A 16,016-nucleotide genomic window follows, 5' to 3' on the forward strand; every position below is an offset into this window, starting at 1 on the left:
CGCCTACTGCACTTGAGAAATAACCACCAACTCAGACATAAAGGCAGGTCAGCACTACAGAATATATAAGGCAAAGTAATACAGGCTCATTATTACTAATTCTTTGTGATTTAAAATACTTTTTGTTATGTTTAGTAATTATTAATTTTATATTAGAATAGTAGTGTCTTATTTTGTGGGCAATGCAGACACTGTGAAGATGCCAGGATATGAATATTAATGAATATTGTATAAGATTGGTACTTTTGGCAGTGTGGGCAGTGTGCATAAAATCTCCATAAAAGTTGTCAGCAGAGGGAAGCATGGAGTGCTGTAAGATTTCCCGGGAAAACACTGCACTGACTTTGGACCAATAATACAGTGGATCAACACCACCAGATGACATGTCTCATATATGGCATTATATAATATTATTATTTTCTGAAACACTCATTTTGAGATTTTCACTGGCTTTAAGCCATTAACAAGAAAATAAATAAACTTATAACCTTTTCAGACTTGAATTATGTGCCAGTGATGAAAAATAAAAGAAGAATGCTGTTTTCTGTCTGTAACGCACTCCAAAAACAAATATTATTTGTATTTTTATGTTAATTTCAGTGTAATCATTTGTTTAACAAACATTCATTTGTTTATTTTTATTGTATACTTAGCTTTTATATAACGTTTTTATTTTATCAAATCATCCTTAAACCGTAAAAATAACTCATACCATGATTTATTTAATTTTGTTCAATGGAGTAGGCAGGAGTAAGTTGCTGTTTGATTAACTGATAAATGTCAATTCTGTTGGACAACAGACCTCAAAGAAGAAAACAGGTGTTGTCCGTTGCAATCGACGTAGAGCAGAGAGGCTGCAGGCTAGCTGCTAGCGTTAGCTCACTTACCTAACCTTACTAAGGTAACGTTAGTTAACCTAGCTAACTAACTAGCAGAATGGTTTAAACAGTGTCTGTGTTGTCTTTTGTTCAGATAATGGCGTTTTATTTTCAAAGCAAACTTGAGTTAACTTGCTCTACACAAAGTTTCAGTGGGTACAGACAGATATTTAAGAAAAGATTTTAGAAAAGATAGCGTAGGTTAAGTAGTTAGTTAGCTTAGCTAACCTAAGCTAGCTAGCTTGCTACAATTAGCCGCCCAAGCTTCTCTTTAGTAGCTAGTTAGTTAGCTTAGCTTAGCATTCCAGCATAAATAAGACGTATAACCCATATCAACACGTACGACATTAAAACCAAACGCTCATGGCGTACATATGAATACACACGCATCAAAGTTTAGTTCACATACAGTTTAACACTCTTTTTTTATTTTTATCTCATGTTTTATATCATTAATAAAACATGGGTAATTGTTAATAACATAGTTAGCTTAGCATTAGTGCTCAGTGTTGTTGAATGTTGGGATATTAAAGCACTTAAAACAGATTCTCAAAGACTTGGTTAGTCAAAACTAGCATGTCCTTTATTTAGTATCATTAATAAACTCTGCGTGTTTGGGTGTTGTGAATATTATATTTTAGATTTGATAATTAAATCAGTTTTGAAAAGGTTAGGAAACGAACGAAAAGCCCGCCCAATCCTAAAGCTCTTAGCCAATCAGCGTGTGAGAGGGAGGAGTGGAAGTGACGTTTTGAGGCGCTTAGCCTACCGCGGCGCGCAGCTCGCAGCCGGAGAAACAGCAGCGGGCTCCGATACTGCTCCTCTACCCGATGGCACAGAGCAGCAGGTACTGAAGTGTCTCCGCCACCGCGGTGCTTTACCGTGTCCGTGCACGCCTGAAAAATAGCATACAAGGTAAGGTGTGCATGCCCCGCCCGAGCTCAAAGAGAAATCGCAGCTCGTTGCTTTGGGAAGTTGTGTTGAAATCATGTAGCCTGAGAGGCTAGGCTAGCAGCTAGCCTGCTGTTTATCACAGCTGTAGGAGGGGCGAGGAAGCGCGAGTCCACATGCAGCTCGTAGCTCTGTTAGCATTTAGCCTCACATACACACAAACCAGCACACACTCAGCACACTGAGCACTTCTGCTGGAAACAAGCTACAGAATAGTTTGGTTGACATGCCACACACATCTAATACCACACTTTACACTTACACTTTTACATGTTATGATTACATTTTCATAGAAAACTTTGCTAAGCTAAGTTAGCTAAAGTTATCAAGCTCGAAAAATCGTATTTCCGCACTTTAATAAATTGTTTTCTCAATGTAGTAAATTGTTTCATTAGTTTATCAAAACTTTCCTCCAATGTAATTAATTAATTAATTAATTAAATTAGTTTTATTAGGTAGGGTAGAATTTCCCAAGCAAACGCACCGGTTAACTACGTTTTTCCAACATTGTTGTCACAACCTGACTTTTCTGACAAATAAATGTTACTTAGTTATTGTCTTCTAAATTCCAAAATAAAAGAAATGGTGTAAAACTTAAAAAAAAGGTTTCATACATTTTTTTTTTCCAAATTGTACACAATCAAAATTGCAGGAAAAATGATAAATTTAGACTTTTTAGATTTAGACTTTTTTCAGTTCAACAATTTACTTTTGTTGCAAGATGTAAAAATGTAAGAAAATGTCTTTTACATTTTTCCTACAATTCTGTTTGGGAAAGGCAGAAATTAAAATTAAACTTTACTTTACTAAATGAAAAAAGTGAAATGATTCAGTTTTACAGCTAATTTTCTATTTTTGAATTTAGCCTCAAGCAGTTAGACAATTGAACTGCTAAAAGTTACACTGACCAACTTAATTAGCCAGCCAAAATTATCAAGATCAAAAAATAGTTTTTTAAACTTTAATAAATTATTTCCCTCAGTTTTGTAACTAAATTTAATCAAAGCAATCAATAACATTACATTTTAATAATATAATAGTTTTGGGATTGTATTTTATAATAATTTTTATATTTAATAAGAGAAAAAAGAAAACAGCTTAACTTCCTATATGTTATACTGCAGCACAAAAAACTGACCTTGAAATCGTTTTTATGTCTACAGTATATATATTACTTTTTTTTAGTAAGAATTTGCTTGTATGTGTAATGTACCTGGAATTTTCAAATTCAGAATTACAGTGTAGATATCTCGCATTATAGTTACAATACAACTTGTAAAAATTGATGAATGTTTAATTAAACATTGTACTAGAAAAAAATAATGATTGCTAAGAGCCATGTTCCTTGTAAATGGATAGTAACATATGATTAGTCAAAATTACAATAAGGGAACATGAATCTGCTAAAATGTGTTAATGGCTTTACAATTATTCTTAAAAAAAATAGTCGACATGTGAAATTTAACTAAAACTGTTTGTCCTGCATACATTTCTTTGAAGGCTCCATAGGCTGTGTGGAAAATGGCCGAGACAGAATTATACATGCAGTGTGAGGAGGAGGAGTTTGTGGACTGGAGTGAAGAAGGCAAGCAACAACTTCTCGGTATGTTGTTATCGACCACTTAATGAATAATATTTAATATTTAGTTAAGTGTGTCTTTTGACACTTTATGTATGTTATGCTCTTTTTAAAAAGCTTTGTGTTTTCATTTAGCACAAAATGGACACGAAGATGTCTCACCAGAACCAGTTGCTTTTGCTGCGCAGTCCCCTGTGTCTGAGAACATCAAGCCAACAGATTTGACAGTTACTGCTGGTGAGATTTTACAATAAATAAGGGAATTAATAAAATATTTGTCTTAAGCACACAGTTGAGAAGCCCATGTATCCCCTTACCTTTTAATAGTTTTAAATATTTTTTTAGCAGTGTTAGTCAGAATGTCTTTGTGATCAGGGAAGGACTGTGAAAATCGTGACATTATAGACTAAAAGTTTCTCCCACATTAATGAACATGAAAATGAAAGAAAAATGATTTTTTTCTTTTTAGCTCCTGTTGTATCCAAGCAGGTGATGTCCAGTGTTCTGCAGCCTGCTCAGTTTGCTGCAGGTGGCACACCTGGTCAGCCTGTCTTCATTACCTCACAGGTTTGCTCACTTTTATCTTGTCTTTTCTGTGTTTGACATTTGTTTTCCTCTCCCTTTTGACATATAGAAATAACTGAAATGTGATCTTTGTTCTATCTACATTGAGAGGTAATATAACCAAACACATACAACTTAAAAACACTAAAATAAAGAAAAGATAATTTAAGTAATTACTATTAGTAATATAATTGCCAAAAAATGAAAAGGTGAAAACACCCTACAGTTATTACTACTTAAAATGTCAAAATTAGAATAAAGCACAGCTGCAGATAGTTAAAAATCATTGGAGAGGATTGAAACTTAAGACATTTTGTAAAATGTTTAGAGGCATATCAGATTTATGTGTTTGGTTATCTCCATCTACCAAAATCTTTCTAAGATCAATTGTCTGTTTTAATATAAAAGTAAAAAAAAAGGCTGTTACTTGTATTGGTGTTGCTAGGTTGTAAGTAATGTAATGTCGTGTCTATTTTTTTATCTCCTCCAGATGTCTCCAGTTGCTCCTCAGAACATTACAACCCCATTAGGTTTCGTTTTACCCAGAGCTACTGGACAATCTTTAGCATTTCTAACTCCAGGTAAGATTTACAAAAAGTACCACTGAAGAGATCACCTTTAATTTTGTTATTTAATCTTATGTTCAGTATTGCTCATGATGCCTTGTACTGTTTGTCTCAACAATAATGGACTTCTCTGCCATTTCTCCTCAGCTCAGACAGGCCAGATCAGCACCACCCAGTTGGCTTCTCCATCAGGCACACCACAACCAGCACCTTCAGAAAAATACACCACGGTTCAGATCCCAGTCAACCTTACCATTTGCGGTCCAGCTGGTGTTCAAAACATCACTGCTTGTCAGTAATTTATTGTACTTGCTTATGTGCACTTGGGTAGTTAGATAAAGGGAAGACTCTTGTGTTTACATCAGTCAGACAATAATTGTTTTTTCGCTCAGCCTGATAATAATCTCACACGAGCATATGATGTAAACTTTAAACTTTATTTTTGGTAATATGGAGCAACTATACTGGCAGAGGTGAACCTTTTGTTTTTCATTATTATGTGTGCGTGCATGCAGATTGAGAACTGAACATAATATGGATACAAACATTCCTTGATTTCTTACAAATGTCACTTTTTTCAGATTTCTTTCTGTTTTCTACTCATTTTCCTGCTCTCTTTAAATCCTCCACATGTTTACTCTTTAACAAGGGAATCTATATTTTGCAGTTATGTATGAAAAAGATTAGGACACATGGCACAAATTCTTGATAATGTCTCATGTCGGTAGCATGTCAGACCAGTTGTGCTCAAACTGTGGTACGTGAAGCACACTAAGGTGGTACTTCACCAAATAAATGTGTTAATGTATCAAAAACACAAGCAAATGAATGTGGGTACCAGGGCATGTTCAAATCACTGGGTCTTAAATAATTTGCCTGGTTTCTTTGGAGACAATGACATATATTGTCACTATCGGATAAAAACATAGTATTCTCCAAATTTCAAGAACTTAAATGATTTCATTGAAATTGATAGGATTTCATTATTTTGGATGATTTTAATTGGAATTTGAAGAATATTTTTCAATAGCATTCATTTATTGTGTTTCACATTGACATCAGGATATTGAACAGCATTATTACACATAGCATTTTTTGTCCAAATTGCATTTTTTTTAACTGGATTCTTGAATCTAGGTCTCAGATCTAAGAAATCAGAGTATGTTGTATTAGGTGACTACTTGAGTAATCAAATAACTGCAGAAATAATGATTGTATTATTAAGTTCAGGTAAACGCACTCACTGCCTGTCTCTTCTCTGTGATGTCATTTTCAGTGGCTTCGGTGCACGTTACCAGTCCTCCATCTTCTGCGGCTCCTACAGTTGCATCTTATGCGGTCAATTCAGAAGTTAGGCCTTCAGGGGTTATAAGAGCTCCACTGGCAGGGCTAACTCCCTCAGTTCCTGCAGAAAAGGCCACCCTCACGGCACCTGTGGCAGGACCCACCCTAACAGCTCCTGGGCCAGCCTTTATATCTTCAGCGGCAGTGGCATCCCACACAATTGCAGCAACAGCAGCAACCCATACAGTTCCCTCTGTGGCATCCACTTGTGTAATTCCCACAGCAACATCAACTCTTTCAAATCCAAGAACAGCTAACACCCAGGACGCTTCTCGTAAACAACGGGTTCTGACCCCAAAACCAAAGAAGCGCAGGGCTTCACGTACTGTTACTCAAGAGGAACAGGAACTGCCTGTTATTACACGCGGTACATTTTTGTTAATTTTTGTATAAAACTTTGATTCAGCTGCTTATTTCAGATGAGCACTAATGTTTGAGATTGAATCTGATGTGTCTCTGTGTGTTCCAGTATTTCAGGGTGCATCCAGACCACCACAGACCTGCTCTGTCTGTGCTGTTCCTTATAAAATTGTTCCGTCTCTTCGTGGATATCTGTGTGTAAGTCCCCTCTCTCTTTTTAAACACACACACGCAATTTTAGTCTGAAAAATGTATAATGGTTCAAATGTATTGATAAATTGGTTCGTGATTTTGGGATTAATGTCGATCATCAACCATTTTTAAGTGTAATTGGTTGCTCACTACTACCAATCAAGGGCAGGGCTAGGTGCTACATTCATCTAAATTTTATTTTGACAGGTGATTTGAATGTTGATTTAGTTTTAGTCCTAGTCTACACTGTATAATAGTTTTAATCAAATTTGAGTCATTTAGTTATTTGTTTTAGTCAACAAAAACAAAATTAGTCTAGTTTTAGTCAATTAAATAAATAAATAAAAAAATTTATTTTAATATTTATAGAGTTTCACTGTTTTATATTCAAAATTATTGTGAGAACATTTTGCTATCTTGTAATAAAACAGTACTATTTCACTTTTGTTACATTTAAATTATGCTAACATTAAAATGTTTTGAAGCAACTGAGCTATAAAGATAGTAAAACAAATAAAGCAGATTTATTTCGAATTATACATATTTACACTTACTTTACTGGCCGAGGTTTTTTAGTTGCTTAGGCTTTCTTTACTTAACAGCTATATTTTTAAAACTCATCCAGTCTAGTGACAACAGAGTTTTAGGTGATGGATAGATGGATGTTTCAAACTTTTGATCATTAGTGCTAAATTTTATTTAAAAATGTTTTTGTGATTATTCAATATATATTTTCACCCATAACACACTGCTAATTCCGAAAACAAGATTTTTTATTTATTTATTTATTCATTTATTTATTTATTTTTTTGAGGAAATGTAGGTTTTTAAACTTGTGTATCCACATGCTGAGTGGAGAATATTGTAATTGCTCATCAACAGTTATAGTAGTTTATATTACAATATAAGTTCTCATTTCACAGGTTTGCTCTGTTTTTGGACTGTTTTTTCATCTCTTTCAGCTATGCAACCAGACACTTGTAAATGGCGTCCAGGCATTGTCAGTTAAGCTCAGGAAAAAAAGGTTAAGACGTGTCTCACACAGGAGCCCTACGAGCCCCTCTGCCAGTGGAAAGCATCCATCAACTTCTCCTCCTTCTTCTCCTCATCCCCCTTCTTCTGAAACTTTGAAACACATTACCACCTCTGAGATACCAGAAGGTGCTCCCAGTCCTGACACTGGGGACTGTGATCAGCACAGCAAGCTCATCATACTGGTTGAAGACTTCTTCTATGGGAAGGACCCTGGTCAGCCTGTCCTGATAGAGAATAACCAAGTGCCTATCATGATGAAATGCGTGCTGTGTGACAAAAAGCTGAAGAACAACATCAAGTAAGATCAGTCACATCACTATTTAATTTGATTACTGATGAAAAACTGCTCTTTTCATGCTGTTCCATGATCTATTAATGTCTACACAACTGGTAGACGTGTGAAGTGTGACATATAACTGGTAAAGGCTGTTGGTTATTGGTTGATTTTAAGATGTTTACAGGCTCTGGGATTTCATAATTGCCACTATATTGGACATTATAATTAATAGAATGCCTGTTCCCCATGACGCATTGCAGCACATTGGACATCGGCCCATTTAATTTAAATTTTAATTTGATTCAACGATATATTTCAATATCGTGCATTGGTACACCCCTAAAAGTGGCCTGTTCTGCACACTGTGAGAGTTTAATTGCTATACAAGTATAATGGATAATATATAAGGGTATGTAGTAGATTATTGATCATTTAATAGTTTGGGTTACAAGTGGGAAGGTATTAGTTATATGCATAAGACGTTCGTCTGAGACAGTAAAATAGTATTCAACTGAACTCAAAAGCTCACAGTTATACATTTATATGTATACATATATATTATTCAAATATTTGTATATCTACTTGTGAATCAACAAAAAGTAAAACAAATAAAATACTCTTTAATTCATGTATGTTTGATCATAATCAGAGAAAAAAAATCTATGGTTCTCATTTCTAACCCAAGTCTGAAACCTTTAAGGAGGTAGAATGCATTTACAAGGCCCTGTATCTTCTTTTGCCCTTTAATTTTCTTTTAAATTGCATTTTAATTTGTACAAGGTTAAGCATTTTTCTGCCTGCAGGCTGATGAACCACATGAAGCATCACATGGAAATTGAACGCCAGAACAGTGATAAGGACTGCCACACTGAATGCCTGCATTGCTACCGTAACTTTTCCTCACCTTTCACCTTGCAGTGCCACGTTGAGACTGTCCATAGCCAAGTAGAATGCACAGGTGAGTCCCTTCCATTCCCAGTCCACCATCAATATCCATGTTTTACATTTCCCAAATAAATGTTTTCCAATTTTCTTACACGTTATAGTTTTTGATTTACCAACAGTAAAATATAAATCAGGCTGAGTAATGTAAAGGATAATGTTAACGTGTTATTTTTTCTGTCTGCAGCCCTCTGTAAGATCTGTGAATTGTCCTTTGAAAATGAGCCTGTCTTTCTGAATCACATGAAACAAATGCACAAGCCTGGAGAAATGCCATACATCTGCCAGGTAAACCTCATCTTTTAAAATCTGAGCCTTTACTTTTCTGAAATTTCTCTTTTTTTTTGTTGTTTCTTTACTGTTTTCTGATCACTTAGTTTAATCAACAATACATTTTAAGTCAAGACTAGTCAAAAACAGTAGTGTGCACTGTTGTTTTTCCAATCTGTGGGTAAGAACTTTTCTCTGATGTACTGTTGACAGTATTCAAACCTGTGATTTTTTTTTCTTTTCTTTTGACAAGCAAGCAGTTACAGTTCCACCCCCTATGAAACCATAAATGTACTCAACTATTGGTAAATCCTCCCGGTTTGAGAACATTGTGTGATGGGGCAAGTCCTCACCTGCAGAGTAAACAAATTAATGGCGGGTCTTAGACATACAGCATCAGTCATAAGTTCACATTGTAAATTAATAATGAAGATATTAAAGCTATACAGGAACACGTGGAATTATTCTGTAAACAAAAAGTGTTAAACAAACCAGATTGTGTTTTATATTTAGATTATTCTAAGCAGTACATTTATCTTTGGGGACAGATCTGAACACTCTTGGTATTTTTAATCTGTGTTCTTAATTGGGTAGAATCACAATAGTTGCTGTTTTTTCTTTACACTGTGAAGCTCCAGCTCATCCCAAATCACCATCTCAGTTTTAGGGTTTAGGTTGGGGATTGTGAAGGACAATTCCTACGTAATTCCATATATTTCCCTTAATTGTGTTTATGTATTTAATATTAGTGTACAATGTGGAAAATAAATTAAATAAAGAAAAACATTGAATGAAAAGGTTTGTCCAAAGTTTTGACTGGTACTGAAAATATTTACAAAAAGTAATTTACTAATGTATCTGAGTTGACAACCTAATATATATTGTTAACAAAACTAAGATGCAGATGCTTGTAATGTAAGTAAGAAAGACATTTGACTAAACTAAGTTAACTTAAACATTTTTCTAATTATTTTATTATGTAGTTTTATTAAGTTCAGTTTTGTGCTGTAAAGAATTGCAGATTACTACATTTTACTGTATTGTATCTTAATCAGACAGTTGCAGTCAGCAAAAAGCAGACTTCAATTAAGCGTATTCCTCCAATCTATTCCTTTTTAGGTCTGCAATTTCCGCTCGTCGTTCTACAGTGATGTTGTAATTCACTTCCGAGAACTCCACAAGGACACAAACTTCCTGCAGTGCTCTTATTGCCTCAAAGTGTTCAAGTCCAGCAACAGCTACCAGTTACACTACAGCAAGCACCAGGTAACTGTAACCAACACTAGAGCAGGAGATTATTGTTAGATAGTTGTAACAGTGCCGTAACAGTAAATTTTAGTGACATGTATGTTACTAACATTACACAGTTAACGAAATGCATAGATGAATATATTACAACAACTTTTCAAATATCTGAAACCTAATATATCCAATACGTAGATACGCCCTAAACATAAATATTTGTAGACTTTTTTCTTTGTAGCGGCTACAGTTTGATCATTACAAAATGAAGTTTGCTGTGTGGCATTACAGACACAGAAAGAGACATATCAATCTCTGCCAATTGATTTATGCAAAAATGTAATAATAATAATAATAATAATTATTATTATTATTATTATTATTATTATTATTATATTACAATTTGACAAAAAAAATCTATGATCTCTCTAACCCCTACACATTCATATACACATACCACAGTGTTTCTCTTGTTATGAATGCTCTCTAATGATCTTGGTTTTTGTAAATGATAAAGAGGATCAGAGTTGTTAACTGAATCTTTAGCATTATTAATGTCTGATTTTGTATGTAGAATTTTTTTTTATCATTTGGTATAAATTGTCAGTGTCCCTGCAAAGGGTGCTATTATATAAACTGTGTCATGTTCTTCGTCTCACTTTACCTCTTCATTTTTCTCCCAGGGATCCAGCAAATTAACAGGTCTGCAAGGATTTTATGAATAACAAAAATGCTAAAAAGTTTGTATTAAATGATGTTTATGTCTGATTGTGTATGTAGAGAAAAACAATCCAACATTGTGACAAGTGCCGGCTTCACTTCCTTTATACAAAAGAGAAGTCAGATCACAAGGCTTTATACCATCGGACTCATCTCAAACCTGTGCAGCTGATGGGGCTTAAGCCTGGCACCAGGGTAAGTCTCTCCCACCCTCACTCTTCTATTAGGAATTAAATAAAAAAGTATGTCTTGTTTATTTTGATTGGTGTGGAAGTGCATCATGCAATATTGTATATTAGGTGTTTCTGTCTCAGTTAATATAGAGACAACAAAATATGCCAAAATGTATGTCATCAAAAAGATAAACATGACATACCTGTTCATCTATCTGTCAGGTAACCATCCGGGCTTATTCAACCAATAAGGGAGACGATGACTCTTCCCTAAAGGCACACAACTCAAGTCCCCCTCTGAAGGTCCCTCCATCTTCTTCAGCATCAGCTTCAGTTGCTGTACCGCCTGCTAAGAGGAAGCCTGTTGAAAGCATGCTGGAACTCATGACTAAGTTTCAGAGTCAGTGGTAAGTAAGCATACTTATTAAAGGTGATCTTTACAGCCATGTTAGATTTTTTTTTTTAACATATCCTAGATATTGCAAGTACTTCAAAAAACAATGACTTTACATTAGTTTTGTAATGAAACATTAAGTTCTCTTATTCACCAACCGTTCCCCTTAATAAACTTTGTTTAGCTTTTTAAAGATTCTCTCTCAGCAATGTTATTTTGGGGAGTTGTTCTGGGGAGAGACAATGGGATCAGTATATTATATGTATATGTTAAATTTGTGCTAGGAAATTTTGTTTGCATTAAAAACAAATTATTACGCACTGCATCATAGAACACTGTTGTCTCTCTTTTGTTCTTTGTCTAACTTTACCTTATTTTTTATCTCCTAGCAAATCAGTGAAAAAACAGTTCTGCATGGAGTGTAACTATGAGATTCCAGATTTTTCTGTGCACTTTCCTACCTTTGTGTGCTGCTCCTTGTGCCACTATTGCACCTGCTGTTCCAGAGCTTATGCCAACCACATGATCAGGTGTGTGTATGAAAGAGTGGTGTTGAAGAATTAAGAATGTGAAAAGTAATGCATCAGTCATTAGTGTCTTTGTTGATTTGATTTAATTGTTTTGCATTCTGTTAAATAATTTGTCGTTGGTGGTAAAGATCTTTTGTTTTTGTTTACAGTAACCATATTCCTCGCAAAACCCAGAATAAATACTTGAACTTGTACAAGCCTTGCCCAAAGTAAGAAATCACTCTTTTCTAGTTTGTCTAATGTTACGATAATGTTATTGTGGTTGTTGGTGAATTTCTAATTCATTTTTTTGTTTTGTTTAATTACATAGATTGGGTCAGCTAAGCTGCAGTTTGTGTAGTTACACCACTAAGGTTGGGGACTCCATGGCCAAACATCTGGCAGACAACCCTGATCACTGTTCCAGCCATTGCAAGTTCAGTGGTGAGTTACTGCTGTAATGGGAGAAAGCTTGGTTTAAATATGGGGGAGGCAAAAAAAAGCTTAAATTTGTGTCCTAATTAAATTAAGTGATTTATTTGGAGGAGGGACATTTGCATAAAGGCAGGAGTCGTATGGAAATTAAGGAAGTGGTACTACATTTGCATTGTGTTGTACTCCTTCTTTGCTTTGGAGATATGACTGATTTAATTTCTATGAAATATAATTAGCCTTTTTAAGAAAATCAGCCAGAGTAATTAATTTATTAATTAATTTCTTTTCTTTCAGGAGGATTTTCTCGTGGCTACAAAAGGTAAAGTGTAGTAGAATATTTTTCTCTTTTCAAGGAAATGGTTGTGGTCATGGTAACATTTTAGAGCTGAATTTAATATAGCTCATCATTGCTGATGAGTTATATTTAAAATAAGTAGCAGTCAGAAACAGTATTAGTAATATCACCAAAGTTAACTTTTTTCTGCTGTTAATAGGGATGATACGTAAAGTGTAGTTCCACTAATAACAGCTATTCAATTAAACCTGATTCTTCTCAAAAGGTTTGAATTCCTGAATTTATTCAACTTTGTTTTTTTTTCTGTAGATTTGTCTTCATACCAACAGATCTAATTCGTCAACATCACAGGCCTGCTTCAAGGACCCTTCTGCCTTTCCGTGTGGTGCAAGTGGGTCAGCGTTCACTTTCTTACCCCAGTAAACCTGGCACTCCTAATCAATGCATTAACCTTCCTGTTAGCACTGCCCACATGCCATCAATTCCCATTCAGGAGCAACCTGTTGATCAGAGCACTGTGCCTGATGAGAACTGCGGCACACGGCCGAAGGATTCAAGTGGGCCTTCCAGTGGTGCCCAGTCTCAGCAAGAACATGCAGTGGGAGGGTCACTGACTTTAACACAACTGAAGATGTTGCTCTACGCCCTGTGCTTCGGTGTTCCTCAGGCAGCTAACCATTTTGACACTCAGCCAGAGGAAGTTCAGTCCTTGTTGCTTAAGCGTCGGAATCAGCTCGGGCCCCCGCACAGCAGGGAGGGATTGATTCCTCGAGCGAGTGACCGGCTAGCTGAATGGGTGTTGTGTCAGCGTGAGCAGCAGCTGCCTGTGAATGAGGGGAAACTTTTCTCCAAAGCTTCAGAGATCATGAACAAAGTTGGTGGGCCAGGGATCTCATACGAGTGGGCGGTGGATTTCCTCTTGCGCTATAATCTTGATGTCCATGCATTGTCCGTCTGCAGCCGACTGCTACCTCCCAAATCTCAGGAACATGTGCACTCTTTTACTCGCATAATTACTAAGCAGGTCTCCTCACAGGGCTTTGCTCAGTCCTCCATTGGTGCTATGGATGAGTTTTCTATATTCATAGACATGGAGCAGCTAGATCCAGCCTCTGCTGATTCCTCCTCCATGATGTCTGCGTTTCAGTTGGTTGGTGAAACAGACCTGCTTATGGACATGGTGTTCACAGGCTTGGCTGATGGCACAATGTTACCTACCATGGTGTTTCTCAAAGGTGCTCCCCTCACCTCAAATGTGCCAGCTCTGCCAGGCTCCATTATCTTAGAGGCAAAGCCAGAGGGCTTCTCAGATGAGGAAAGACTCCAGCTGTGGTTTAAGCGAGTGTGGCGTCAACATGTGGACCCTGGCTCTGGAGGGAAGGGGTTGCTGGTTATGGACTCTTACCGTGGACACATGTCTGATGACTTCTTGGCGACGCTCAACAGTGCCAGTACCCTGCCAGGCATAGTCCCACGCTCCTGCTCATGCTGTTTGCAGCCCCTGGAGGCTGGGGTCTGGCCTGTGTTGCGAGAGTTCCTGCAAGCTCGCTGGAGCCAGCATGTGATGGAAGCACCACAAGATCTTATTGGTGCACAACCCGCTAACCTGGCTCTTCTGCTCGCGTCCTGGCTCACTGAGATGCTGGATGTTTTGGCAGCAAAGCCACAACTCCTTCAGCGTAGTTTTGATCAGGTGTTGAGCTGCTCTGCAGACATGGCACCTGAAGAGGTTTCTAAGTTGGCTCGTAGTCTGTCAGAAGCACTCGCTGTTAGAGCTGTGAAGGAAAATGAAGCTGAGGAAGATGTGTGGTGTGCGGAGAAGAGCAATACTTTAGACATTACTTTACCAAGCCCATTGCCTTCCCCGCCGTCCAATTTCCAATCTTTGAAAAATATCTTTGAGAAAGACAGCGATCTAGAATCTTTCCTTGGCTTTGAAGATTCAGAAATGACAGACTGTTAATTTCTAAAAAATACTGAGATTTGGCATTTTTCTGATGCATGGTACCTAACACTAATTAACCTACTCATTTCTACTCACTTTTTGGTACCTGAATGCCTGGTGCATTTTCCATAAACACACTTCTGAAAGGATTATGTTCCTTTTTTTTCCAGTTTTTGGCTGGATGAATGCAAATAGAATATTCACTCTGGTCTGTCAACTCTCTGCAAGGTTTACATGTCATACCTTAGTCCATGCTTGGCTCATATAAAAGATGCAAAAAGGTAGCAGGTACCAAATTTGCCTAATGGAGAAGCAAATGCTATGTAGAGTACTCAAGTGGAGTAGCATTGATACCATGCAACAGAAAAGTGCCATTTGTTGCTTTAAGTAAGTCAGTTTTATGACCAACTTTCAACACTGTTTTACATACTGATGATTTTGGTTTTGGCTGAGAAGATTGTGTTATTAATGTAATCGTCAAGAAGCCTTCTCTGTATTTTGTTCCTTGTAAAAGCACTACAACAAAGCAATAGAAACATTTGGGCAGCTTATCCTTTGGAAGGAAATAATTTTTTGACATTATTCAAAATTAGTTTGCATATGTAAATGTGCACTAAATTATCACAGTTTTAAAGTATGTTGTGGACAGTGAACAAACAATGCAGATCAGAAATGTGTCCATATCTAGAAACAGAATGCAGAGAGCTAGGCTGGTGTGGAAGTAAGATAAACACAGCTAAAGGAATGTGTTGCAGCATGTTTTAGCCATATTTTAACAAACAAGTAAAACCTTAGTGCACCTTTACATATGTTTTGATCAGCCATAGCTTTCATATTTCTGTACAAATTATGACTGTCATGTCAGGTTATTGACTACTGAACTGAATTCTTTTTTTTTTTGTGTAGACATTGTTATTCACCTGTTTTCTCATTAAGTATTCTGTTCATAACTATATAATGCAAAGGAACAAAATTACTCTATCAGTCATACAAATGGTATAATCTATGGTTGAGGGCTGCTTGTTCATAATTAAAGGGCTGTCTGTTGTAATAAAGCATTTTTATTGTATTTTGTACTGTATAATTTAATTTCTTTTATGTTGCTGCTTAAAAACATGAATAGATTAGGAATAAGGACAATATTAATCACTACATCACTACATACTTTGGTTCTTTATCTTTGCAGGGGTAAATTTCTAAATCAATTTAAAACGGTTAAACATGATAAAGGGTATGTTAGAACAGGGTAGAACAAACCTCATTAAAGTAGAATTGCAGAGGTACTATGACAGGGTTTCTCAGGACAGTCTATCATTAAGGGTGTAAGAAATGATCAGTATTTGGA

The 16,016-nt window shown here is 36.2% G+C and overlaps 1 protein-coding gene across 2 annotated transcripts; it reads left to right on the forward strand.

Annotated features, from left to right (window-relative positions):
• Window positions 1–1,638: 1,638 nt before the first annotated feature.
• Window positions 1,639–15,740, forward strand: pogza (pogo transposable element derived with ZNF domain a). Of its 2 annotated transcripts, none has more exons than XM_007245654.4 (19): window positions 1,639–1,793; window positions 3,330–3,432; window positions 3,544–3,645; window positions 3,878–3,975; window positions 4,463–4,553; window positions 4,686–4,829; window positions 5,815–6,249; window positions 6,352–6,440; window positions 7,397–7,767; window positions 8,550–8,704; window positions 8,876–8,976; window positions 10,078–10,224; window positions 10,981–11,115; window positions 11,316–11,500; window positions 11,877–12,017; window positions 12,167–12,226; window positions 12,328–12,440; window positions 12,726–12,750; window positions 13,036–15,740. In XM_007245654.4, the coding sequence occupies exons 2-19, from the start codon at window positions 3,351–3,353 to the stop codon at window positions 14,687–14,689; spliced, it is 4,128 nt and encodes a 1,375-aa protein (XP_007245716.3). In that variant the 5' UTR covers window positions 1,639–1,793; window positions 3,330–3,350; the 3' UTR covers window positions 14,690–15,740. The 2 variants fall into 2 exon arrangements, with proteins under 2 accessions (XP_007245716.3, XP_049331386.1); XM_049475429.1 differs by having other exon boundaries at window positions 1,696–1,725.
• The last annotated feature ends 276 nt before the right edge of the window (window positions 15,741–16,016 follow it).

Source organism: Astyanax mexicanus, chromosome 3 (genome assembly GCF_023375975.1).
Source record: "Astyanax mexicanus isolate ESR-SI-001 chromosome 3, AstMex3_surface, whole genome shotgun sequence".
Classification (NCBI taxonomy): Eukaryota; Metazoa; Chordata; class Actinopteri; order Characiformes; family Acestrorhamphidae; genus Astyanax; species Astyanax mexicanus.